Genomic DNA, 12,575 nt, shown 5'->3' on the forward strand with positions numbered 1-12,575 from the left:
TGTTATAATGGCTCTACTTCATGTCCCTTGCTGTGTTGTTATTCTGGTAATTATAAGATATGTATAAAGCTCATGAAGTTATAAAGTTTTACGATTTATTGGCAGAGATGAGGAGGAAAGGAAAACCTGGTATTCCTCTGCTCCAAATCTGTCATATCCTTTTTTTAGTTCACTTTTCTAAGAAACAAATTATTAATTACTTGGCAGGTAATTTCTCTTCCTTATGTCTTTCCAGAGTCCTATTTCTTCCTGTCATGGAGACCATGGAGAAGTTGGAAGTCAAATTAGACACCGGTTCTTGGATTTTATCAGGAAGCTGTTGGCAAAGACCTGCAAAGTGGTTGAAAATACTGCATCTATTTTATGCATGTCTTTGTCTCAGTGCTTTGTGTTCATCAACAGGTATGAATTAATAATTCTAGGGGTTTCATGGTCATAAAGTGAATTTTTCATTTATGAGTTCTTAGGTCCATTTTATTTTATTTTGTTGGAAACAATTGGGGTTAAAGTGATTTGCCCAGGCTCACACAGTAAGTGTGTCTGAGTAAGTTTCTGAGGCTAAATTTTAACTCAGGTCCTCCGGACTTCCAGGCTGGTGCTCTGTCCATGGTGCTATGTAGCTGCCCCTTTGATCCATTTTAAAGGATGGCTGGGTTGGAGAGTGAAAAGAGAAACAATTTGCTAGTTAATCGGAAAGTAATCTGAGCCCAAGGGGTGTTATTTAGTTTTTTGCTTGCCTAAGAAACAAATTTAATTTTTGCTTAGGTAAATTGACTTTATTATTTTAAGATGGTTACCAGGCACAGTTCTTTTCTCAGTCAGTCAGTTAGCATTTATTAAGAACCTATTGTGTACTAAGTTCATGAGACACAAAGAAAGGCAAAAAATCAAATAATCCCTTCATTCAAGGAGTCTAATGGGGGAGACAACATGCAAAAAACTGTATACCAACAAGATATATACAGGATCAATTAGAGATGGCCTCAGAGGGAAGGCACTATGATTAAAGAAGATTAGAAAAGGCTTCTTTCAGAAAGTGAGACTTTAGTTGAGACTTGAAGGAGGCCAGGGAAGCTACATGGTGGAAAGGGAGAGTTTTCAGGCAGAGGGAGGAGGTGAGGGGTGAGAGGGTATCAGTGAAAATACTTAAGAGTAGGGAGATGGATTGTCTTGTGCAAGGAATGGCAAGGGGGCCCATGGTGAAGAGTACTTGGAGGGGAGTAAGAAGTAAGAGGAGGGAAAGGCAGAAAGGGGTGGAGTTAGGAAGGACTTTGAAATCCAAACAGATTTTCTACCACTAGAGTAATATATCCTTTGGCTTTTGCATAGAAACCTTACTGAAGGTTTCATAAGGTATGCTTACTTCCTGAATATCACTTCACCAGTTGAGAGCTTCCTCCTGGCAAACAATACAGAGAAGGCTTAGTTTCAGAGGAAAATACTATTCCTTTCTTTCTGCTTTTTATTTTATAGACAGTGTTCTGCTGGGATAGATGAAATGGAGAAGTTGAGAAAGAAACTTTAGCTTAGGAAAACTGCCATGTGTACTGACCCAAATTTGGCCTTTTGAAGTTGGAAACCAGTACAGGGGTATTAATACAAGAATCTATGACAATTGGCATTTATTTTTAATACTGTAATTGTAGAGGTTTCTGCTATATTTTTAAGAGAAATGATGGTGGTTATGGTGATAGTGAGAAACAACTAATTACCATATTTAACAATTTTCATAACATCAGCCTTCTGTTTGTTGATGCTTGCATAATTATAGTGGAGAAAATTTCAGTTGATATAAACTGACCTAAACAAATTTTTCCTCTAGTTGATGCTTTGCTGGGATAGCTGACTATTTCCAGCCTTAAATGAGAATATTTAAATTAAATGAGTAATGATTGAGGACAAAAGAAAATCTTATTTCCTCAAACTATGCTAGACAGTATATTGTGAAAGAAATTTGGAAATAGTTGGAGTACTAAGAAGTAAAAAGCAGTTCTCTGTACTTCACAGTCTAGCACTTGATGACATATGGCATTGTACTTTGAGGATCAAATGAGATAACAGGTAAAACACTTTGCTAATATTAAAAAATTTATGAGGCCTTGAGGGGGCACAGTGTGTGCAGGTCTGAAGTCAGGAAGATGTGAATTCAAATTCTCCCTCAAACACTTGCTATCTGTGTGACCCTAGGCAAGTCACCTAACCTCTCCTGCCTCAGTTTCCTCATCTGTAAAATGAAGATAATGACAGTACCTTTCTCCCAGGGTTATTGTGAGTATTAAATAAGATCGTATGTATAAAGTACTTAGCCCACTCCCTTTGGGGTATAGACTTAGTAGCAATGCCACTGACTCACAGGGTTGTGCATTCTTAAAAATGTTACAATGGACTTCTTTTTTTGGACATTACTATTGGTCTCCCCTCCCACTGACACTCTGCCCCCCCCCCCCAATTAAAAACTGAAAGGGTGGGGCAAACCTTTTTTATAAATAAACGTAGCTTTACAAAAACGAGTCCCCATAGTGGCAATGTCCAAAGATGTATGTCTGCACCACGTGTCCATCAACTGTGTCAGGAGGTTGGTTAACAGGCTTTGTCATAGGTCCTCCAGAGACATGGGTTGGTCATTGCATTGATCAGAGGTCTTAAGTCTTTCAAAGTTGTTTTGCTTTACAATGTCCTTTTTCTTGTATAAATTGTTTTCCTTATTTTGATTACTTCACTCTGTATCAGTTCATACTACCCAGGATTCTCTGAAATAATTTTTTTCATCATTTCCTTTTTACATTTTGTTGCACTCTATATTTCAAAATTCCTACTCAGCTCTGGTCTTTTCATAAGAAATACTTGAAAGTCTTTTATTCCATTAAGGGTCCATTTTTTTCCCCCATATAGGATTATATTTGACTTTGCCCAGTAAATTATTCTTGGTTTTGAGCCTTTTTTTTTCCCTTTGGCCACTTCTTGGAATACTGTATTTTCTCCCAATTGGAGTAAAAGCTGTCAGGTCTTCTGTGATTATAAAGGTAGTAAAGCAAAATAAAGTAAAATAAAACACTTCTTTCTGGATGTTTGCAATATTTTTCTTTGATGTAACAGCTCTGGATTTTGTCTGTGACATTCCTGAGACTTTTCCTTTGTGAGTTTGTTTGTTTTTTATCCCAGGAGGTGATCAGTGGATTCTTTCTGTCTTTACTTTGCCCTCTGGGTCTAATGAATCTATGCAACTTCTACTTACAGATTCTTAAAATATAATGTTGAGACTTTTTATTTTTTTAAATCAAGGTTTTCAGGGAGTCCAGTCATGTCTTTACCAGTTTCCCAAGTTGGTTGTTTTTGTTTTCACATACTTTATATCTTCTTTTGTTTTTTCAATCTTGGTTTTGTTCAGATATTTTTGCTGTCTTATGGCATAATCATTGACTTCAGTTTGCTCTGTTCTGATATTTCTTGGGTAAGATTTGCCACTCCCTCTTCTAAAGTTATATAATCTTTTAATTTTTTTCCCTTGAGGACTTTTATTTCATTTTCTTGCTTTATTTCTTCTGGGTACTAATGTAAACCTTGTATAAAATTCCGTTTTTTTTCTTTGAGTCTCTGCAGTTATTACAGAGTTACTTGTTCCTTCTTTGGGGAATATCTAGATTTGCAATAATTTTTGACACCGGTTGGGATTTTTGATTTGCTTCCCTCTCCATATTTGTTTCCTGACTCAGAGTTTTATGTCAGGACTATACTATACCTGCTACTGAGCTTTTGGATGAGGTGGTTGGCCAAGCTTGGTCTTGCTTTGGGTCCCCTAGGTTCTTGCGCTGATCTCCACATCCCAGGGTTGGGCCTCTCCTGAATCTTTGAGGTTCAGAGTGTTGGATCTTCACAGTGCCCTCTGATATCTGGGAAAAGAGTGTGAGGGACACCAGAGCCACTGGCCCTGGATTGTCCTATAATGAATGAGTGCTGCAGGCATCTACTGCCTTTGTACTCCTTTACTTTTAAGATCTTCAACCTAGAGCTTGCTGAGTACCCTGGGCTTTTCTCAGGGGAATCTTCTACTCTTGCTTGCTCTGGACATGAAGACTTGCAGCTATACATGACCTGGCTCCCGTTGCACTGGATAGACGTTGGCCATGGCTTTGTTTATTGGCTCCCTTTCTTATTACTGTAATCTTCTGGCCAAGTTTTCTTTTTTCTTTTTCTTTTCCAGTTCTGGAATGAAAGCAGTTACTGCAGTTTTTTTTTTAATTGAATTTTATTCTTAAGGGAACTTCAGGGTTTTGTAGGATTTTGTGAGTTGGATGGTCTGCCTCCTGTTTAGGCAGCCATTTTGGGTAGATATTCTGGATAATAACTTGTAGGAAATGTGCAGAAGGAATTATTCTTCTGTTCTGAATTGGATTAGATAACTTCTTCCAGCTCTGAAATTCCAAGGTCCTGGGACAGCTAGGTCATGAAGTGGATAGAGCACCAGCTCCGGAGTCCAGAGAACCTGAGTTCAAATCCAGTCTCAGACACTTTTCACTTACTAGCTGTGTGACCCTGGGCAAGTTACTTAACCCCATTGTCTTGCAAAAAAAAGAAGAAATTCAAAGGTCCTTCAGGGAGTCATTATTAGAGTGAGAACCGAAGTCTCAAGGCCAGTGATTTTTTTTTTAAACTACTGGAGATCTTCATGTAATAATTGGGGGACCCAACTGGCATTTACTTCATTATTTTCCTTCTCGGAGATGACTGCCTCTCCCAGAATACTTGTTCAGGACCATAGCTGATATTATATGGTATTTGAAAGTTTACAAAATGGTTTCAGGACAGTATTTCATATTAGAGATGCTCAGCTGAAGTAGTACTGAAGGAAGGTATGGAGACTTAGTTCACTGGGTAGATATTAGGTTAGTCCTTTAAATTCATTGGTTCATTTGAAGTCTATACTGTGCCATTTTCCCCTTGTTAAAAGTTCTATTCTGCATTTTTATAGTGGTGATTCAAATTATGCACCATTTTTAAAGCTAACAAAGGGATGGCAGCCATCCATCTATCATCCTTGCTAGTCACCTTTCTGGTACCTTTCCTGAAGACAGTAGCTACTGGGATAGAGATAATGGGTTTCTTTTCACTGTTGACTCTGGGAATCAGTACTAATGTTGCCTCTTTAAAAGGATTAATTAGATTTACAATTGGTCTGATAAAGAGTCTCCACTTGAATTTTGTTCATGAATTGCCCATTTTTCTCTTTTTTTTCTCTAGCTTTTCATTAAATTGGGGATAGAGACATATGATTTCATTTGTATAGAGAATTCCCAAGTGAGGAAATTCCCTTTTCCGATGCAATTGGGCACCTTCTCTGCAACTCATAGACTTAGAGAATTGCCTAAAACATTAAAAGGTTGTGACTTGGCTAGGGTCACAAAACCTGTTTGTGTCAGAGGCAGGATTTGAACACAGGTTTTCCTAGCTTTGAGGCCTGCTATCCACTTGCCACGGACCTATGTAGTTCGGTGCTTCAGAAATTGTTTCAGTTTCAAGTTTCTAAATTTTTTCTTCTTACTAGGAATTGTTTCTGAGCTGATCTGTTTGCAGAGCCTGTATTCTCACCCAGGCTCACTGTTTATAAATCCAGAGCCCTTAGCTTAGTTTCTGCCCTCACAAAGTTTACTGCTTGTAATGAGCAGTACAAGACAGTGTATAATTTAGTACTACATTGTGTGGTACAGATGCTAAGTGAAAGTCATAAGAGTGCAGAGGAGGGAGGAAAGAGAGAACATTTAGAGTGGAGTAGTGAAGGAGAGCCTCAAAGATAAGCTGGACTGAGAGTATATCTAATTTACAGATGAAGTAGAGGGAAGTGATTGGCTAATCACCAATTTAGTAATTACTACAAGTAACAGAGTTACTTGCTCTTTCTTTGGGGAATGTCTAGATTTGCAATAATTTCTGATGCTGGTGTTTTTGATTTGCTGACTCAGAGTTCTGTGTCAGGGCTATGCTGTGCCTGCTGCTGAGCTTTTGAGTGAGGTGCTTGGCCAAGCTTGGTCTTGCTTTGGGTCCCCTGGGTTATTTGAGCTTTACAACAACCTTAGGAAGTAGGTGCTATTATTTCCATTTTACAGTTTAGGAAACTGAGGCAAACAGTGGTTAAGTGACTTACCCAAAGTCAAATAGCTAGTGAGTGTCTGAGGCTGGATTTGAACCTGGGTTTTACTAACTCCATTGAGACACCTTGCTGCTTATACATGTATGACTATACTGGAATGTGAATTTGTATCTACAGAATGCCTACCAGCATACAACATATCACTATAAAATTTCCTATTCATAAAAGCCTCCATGTTTCAAGAAGAATTCTTCTTTCTCATAGTTGAAGTTGCCGTTCTCTTGTTCTTTTACTTTCTACCCTAGAGAATTAAGATTTTGTTAATAACCATTGGAAAGAAGGAGGCATCTGCCTTTCTGAATCCTTTACTTGGATAGAGATATGTTTTAAGGTTTGCAGTCCATCCTGGCATTCATTTAATATTTATTGAGCTCCTGCTACTTGCGTGATTGTGGAGGATACAAAGATTAGTAGTACATTGTCTCTATGTTCAAGGAGCAGACATTAGACATGAACAAAATTAAATATAATACAAGATAGAATGTAAGAAATGCAGTGAGAGGTACAAGCAAAATGTTACAGAGCTACAAAGGAAGAGATCACTTCCGGCTGGTAGAGAGTAGAAGAAGGGGGAGGGGCACAGATATTTGAGCTGGATTTTGAACAGTAGCAATTGGGCAGCCAGGTTTGGAGTGGGGAGTAGGGGTTGGGGGTAGTAATGACATTCCAGGTGGAAGGAATGAAGAACTCAGGCATGGATAGAGAATATTGAGAAGTCCAGTTTGGCTGATATGTACATGTGAAAAGGATATCATTTCTAGGAGATGAACCTGGGAGGAAAATTGAGGCCAACCTAATTTCAGGAACCTAGGATGATCTTTTTTCCTACTGAAAACGTTCTGCGTTTCAGAAATGCATCCATTTTGTTCCACCAGTAAAGAGAGCATCTCCAGGTGACATTTTATCTGTATTGTTCCCCTCTTTTATGTGTCCACTAGGTACCTGATTAAGAGTGCAGTAGATAAGATGACTAATGGGATGTATTATAACTGTGAGCCTTGAGCAGCAGCTTTCTCCTGCCAAAGTGTCCTATTTTCTCAGCTACATTGCAGTAGGAGAAGCTGATAAATTATTAATTCTAAATCTCTCTCTCTCTCTAGATTGTTCGAATAATGATTTGAGTGCTTGGTAGCTGGGGGAAAAGTACTGGGTAAAGTTCTCTGGCTGTTAACAAAAACCATCACTGTGTTACTGTAACCTTTTGAATTCTGAAATCCAACTAGCTTTGAACAAGGCTGTGGGATTATGTTATCCCACAATTTCAATGAGCTGTGCAGATTTTCACTGTTAGAGTAAGGAGGGGAAGGATGGGGAGAGGTTGAGACAGCGGGGGTGGGGAGAGCCTGAAGAACATGGAATCCACTTCAAGGGGCAGACTATTGAGATTCCTTAAAGCAAACCAGAAGCCCTGGCAGTCTGCCTTCTTCACTGAAACCAAATCACTGTCTCTTGTTCAAAAAAGCCGATCCTGTTATCCTGTTAAGTTCTTTACTGTAGTTACCGTGGAAAATTATGATTTGGGTTTGGTTTTATTTTTTGGCCTTATGAGATACTGCTCAGACATGTGCTTTTTTCTTTCTTTGGGCCATAGTGAAAATGGGTGAGAGAAATAGTATAACTGGGTAGCAAATCCAATTCAGTTTTGACATTACCTCAAATTGATGATCTTTGATAATTCCGCAGAAGAGGATGTAATAAGTTAGCAGTGGAATTTGTTCAATTAGACTGCAGTCTAGGGACTAGGGACAATCAGAGTTTTTGGCTTACTGTACTACATCTCCTAAATAGAACCAGGTGGCACAGTAGATAAAGCACTGGGAGTTCAAATCCAGTCTCAGACACTTACTAGCTATGTGACCCTGGGCAAGTCATTTAATCCTGTTTGCCTCAGTTTCTTCATCTATAAAATGAGCGAGAGAAGGAGATGGCAAACCACTTCAGTATCTCTGCCAGAAAAAAAACCCAAAAAGGGGTCTTGAAGAGTCAGACACAACTGAAAAATCACTGAACAACAAAATAGAACAACTTCTCATGCCAGGGCACTGGGAGGGGCCGGCTGAATGTTATTCTCACTAATAACCTTCAGGAGGTATAGGGTTAATATTTGTACCTGGATTTGAAAATGACTAATTAGAGAGTAGGGGATGAAGTAGTAAACAGATTTGAGTTTCAAGACCCTGGATTTGAATTCTCTTTGGTCCTTCAATTGTAAGTTTTATGGAAAAGTAGATCCTGTTAAGTAAGGTCTGCTAATGGGTTGTTTTTTTTTTTTTCCAGTTAGTTGTATCCAGTTTTTGTTCTGGATATCAGAAGAAAAAAAAAAGAATTGATGTGGAACACCTGTTCACTGAGTGAACTGAAAACCCCCTTGTTTGGTTAACTTCTTGCCCCTTCCCAAGAAGATTCTGGTTTTAGCAGATTCATAGACCCTGCTAATCTCTCATCCTGGTCTGTCGATTGGAATCACAGTCCCCGAACTCTAAAGTGTAATCAGGTCACATGTGCCCTTGAGGCAGGCAGCCTGCTTATTTGCCTGGTCTGGGCAAGTAGGGTTCTACTAATACAGCCTGACAGGAATGAAGCTGGTTAAAGCCCATGACTTGGCCTTACTTCAATATTTCAGCATTTTCTGTAAATAGAATGTGTCAATAGAGAGAATAATTGCTATCTAGTGGCTTTTCTCTCCTTCTCCCAAAGGAGCTCTGTCCAGAATGCTTCCTGTGTGACCATCAAAACCGGCTCTCGGTTGAGCTGATTGGAATACTTTTCTCAGAGCAGATATGCTCATTTATGATCCATGAGCATTTTATTTATGTGGAACAGAGCTCATCTTTGGAAGCAGATATAATTATAGAGTATAAAATGCCAGAGCTGGTAGGGGGCTATGTGTTAGACGTATGGAATGTACTTGAAGGGACAGACTACAAAGATTCATTCAAACTACAACATATCATTCAAACATGATAGGACAGAAGCTTTAGAGCTGGAAGGGGGACCTCGGAGGCCTTTGAGTCCAATTCATTCGTTTTTTGGAGGAGAAACTGAGGCCCAGAAAGGTTACATGACTTGCCCAAGGTAACACAACTTGCAACATTAGCTGTATTTTTTGGAATACTATCTTATTTCCAAATTGAATTTACCTTTGGTTATCTCTTTTTAATTAATAAATGATTCCTTTTATTTTCAGGTAATGAGATCAGTGATTACTATTAACCAAGCTGCAGAGTAGCAGTTTCTCTTGATTTTGGTTTAACCACTCTTGGTCTGACATAACAAGTACAACTTTGAATGTCAGATTCAGTGCAAAAATTTAAAAAAAAAGTTCTGTCTTCACTGGAAATGGCTCTTCTGTATGATTTCATGAGGTTCAGTGTGTTTATCTGAGGGTGACCTGAGTCAGCTGGAGGCTTATGAGAGTGGGCAGGAGGTAATGAGTGAGTCTTAATAAGAAGAGATGAAATGAAGCAACCTCACACAAAAGGGCAAAGGAACCTGGCTTCTTTTAGAAAGTCTGAATAATCCTCATCCTGCTGAGTTTGTCTGTGGCACTTGGCCCTTGGCAAGATAGCCCCATGTACTGAAGCTCAGTGCCAAGAGTTCCCTTTGCCATTTCTGTGTCCCACTTCATTTGGCTCTAAGTGCTTGGGTTTTTAGAATTCTCCAACCCTTGCTCCCCAGAGTGCTTATAGAAGCTGTATCCTGGCATTCCTTTCTAGGAAGACTTCAAATAATGCAGTGGATTTCAGTGTCTCTCCCTCCTTTTTACCGTTAAAGGCAAGAGTCCAACCTCTGAGGTTTTAATTAGTAAGACCACAAGCAGAATTTTAATTCTTTTGAGGTAGCAATGAAAATCCCCCATCTCTTTTATTTAAGATTCACTTTTCTTTTTAAGAAACCTAACCTCCCTCCCCAAGCTGTCCTGATGAAGCTGTTTTGCCCCCACTCTGGGTAGTGGGGGCTGCAACTCTGGCAGCATGGAAACTCACTTTTTCTGGTATAGAAAGAAAGCAAGGATAGAAGAACCAGACCTTTGGAGCATGTGTTTCCAGGGTTTTCCCACAATGTGTTGTGCGTGTGATATTACACTGTCTAGGGATTAATGCTACTTCCCAAGCAGCAGAGATGAGCTTTATTCCTACTATATAGGTTGGGGAGGACAGGAATGCCAGCTTCCCCGTGGTTGCAGAGAAAGCCCATCCTTCCTGGTCAGGAGTTTTCTTTTCTCTATAATTTTTCGAGACCAGTTAGGATGTAATTATCATTGTCTATTTCTGAAAATAGAATGTGAAAATTATAAGTAGCTTAAAAGTGCAGGTGTAAAAAAAAGAGGTATCAGTTACTTATGTGCTATCAGCTATTCATTGACCTAGTAACAATAATAGATCTTTGACCTTCCTAGTTAATGCATCCAAGGCATAATCAATCAATAAACATGAAGCATCTACTATGTGCCAGGCACTGTGATAAGTTCTAGGGATACAGAAAAGAGATAGAAGACACTGTCTACCCTCAAAGAACTCACAATCTAATGGGAGGAGACAACAAGCAAACAAATATGTGTGAACAAGCTATGTGTAGGATAAATAGGAAGTAATTAACAGAGGGAAGGCACTAGAATTAAAAGGAATTGGGAGAGGTGTCTTAAAAAATTGAGACTTTAGTTGGGACTTGAAGGGAACCAGGAGGGAGAGAAGAGGGTTGTTGGGGAGGAGGGGGAGGAATAACATTCCAGGCATGGGAGATAGCCTGGAGGAAATGCCCAGAGCCAGGTGATAGAGTGTCTTGTTCATGGCCGGTATTATTGAATTGAAGACTGGAAGGTGAAGGAGGATGGGGATAGCTTATAAAGGGCTTTGAATGCCAAACAGATTTTTTTTTATTTGATCATAGGAGTGATAGGAAATCACTGGAGTTTATACTTTAGAGAAATCACTTTGGCAGCTGAATGGAGGTTGGATTGGAATGGGGAGAGACTTGTGGCAGGCAGACCCACCAATAAGCTATTGAAGTAGTCCAAGTGTAAGGTGGTGAGGTCTGTACCAAGGTGGTACAGGGGAGAATATCAGAGGATAGAAGGTGGTATATTCTAGAGCTCTTGCAGAAGTGAAATCAATATGTATTGGTAACAGATTGGATATGGGGGTGGAGGGGTAAATGGTTGTAAGGAGTCAAGGGTGACACCTGGATTGTAAGTCTGAGGGATGGTGAGAATGGTGGTGTCCTCATCACTAGTAGAGAAATTTGAAAGGGGAGAGGATTTAGGGGAAAAGATGAGTTCAGTTTTGAACACAATTGAGTTTAAGATGTCTGCTGGATATCCAGTAGGAGATGTCTGAAAGGTAGTTGGAGATGAGAGATTGAGGTTAGCAGAGAGGTTGAGGTAGGATAGTAGATTTGAAAATTATTAAGAGATGGTAATTAAATCAATAGAAGCTGATGAGTTCATCAAGTAGTATAAAGGGAGAAGAGAAAAAGACCCAAGACAGAACCCTGTGGATAACCTCCAGTTAGAGGGTGTGATTTGGAGAGGGATCCAGCAGAGGAGACAGATGAGTAGTCTAATAGGTGGCCTCTGCTTGAAGACCTCTGAGGAGGGGAAGTCTACCATCTCTTGAGGCAGTCCATTCCATTTTTAGAGAGCTGTAATTGTTAGTCTTTCCTGACATCAGGCCTAAATTTGCAACTTCCATACATTGTTCCTGGTTCTGCCTTCCTGGGGACAAATGGAACAATTCTAGTCCCTCCTCCATATGGCTATCCTTCAGATACTTAAAGACTGCTATCTTGTCTCCCTGAGTCCCTGTGATGAACTTTTGGATAGATATAGACAAGAGCATCCCTGGGAACTACTGGGGGGGATCAGGGGGATCCCAGATCTATTTGAGTGGAGGTAGTTTATAGAAAACACTAGAATTGGAGTCAATTCAATTTCTCTGGGAAGGGTATAAAGTCCAGATAACATATCATCCCTGCCCTCTCATACAGGGTTCAAGTCCTGGATTTACTGCCTATGTGGTCTTGACCTCTCTGAGCCTCCTTTCCTCATGTAATAATAATAAAGATTACTCTGTCTACTGCCTGTGTCATAAAGATAATTTTGAATCTCAAGTGAAGTGATACTTCCAAAACATTTTGTAAATTTAAAATGGCATATTGTTGTTAATCACTATTTGGACTTTGAGCAGAATATTCTCCCTGACACTGGGAAATACCTTTGAGTGTAGGCCTCTATATTTTGTGGCTAGTAATTGTCTGGGGCTGGATTTGAACTCATATTCTCCTGACTCCAGGGCTGATGCTGTATCCACTGTACTACCTAGCTGCCCTTTCTCTTGCCTTTATTGTTGAACCTTGTATGATCTTAATATGTATGGAGGAGAATCTTCAACTTCATTTTGCTCTATGGAATCAAATGCTGGGTTTTTTTTGG

The 12,575-nt window shown here is 39.5% G+C and overlaps 1 protein-coding gene across 1 annotated transcript in view; it reads left to right on the plus strand.

Moving 5' to 3' along the window:
* KIAA0319L (KIAA0319 like) overlaps nt 1–12,575 on the plus strand; it is a 91,282-nt gene that overhangs the window by 2,906 nt on the left and 75,801 nt on the right. Inside the window, exon 2 of the mRNA XM_036743234.1 lies at nt 236–402. Within this exon, the coding sequence (XP_036599129.1) occupies nt 255–402 (148 nt within the window). The 5' untranslated portion in view covers nt 236–254. The remainder of the gene's footprint in view (nt 1–235; nt 403–12,575) is intronic.

The sequence above is a fragment of the Trichosurus vulpecula genome, chromosome 2 (genome assembly GCF_011100635.1).
Source record: "Trichosurus vulpecula isolate mTriVul1 chromosome 2, mTriVul1.pri, whole genome shotgun sequence".
NCBI classification, from domain to species: domain Eukaryota; kingdom Metazoa; phylum Chordata; class Mammalia; order Diprotodontia; family Phalangeridae; genus Trichosurus; species Trichosurus vulpecula.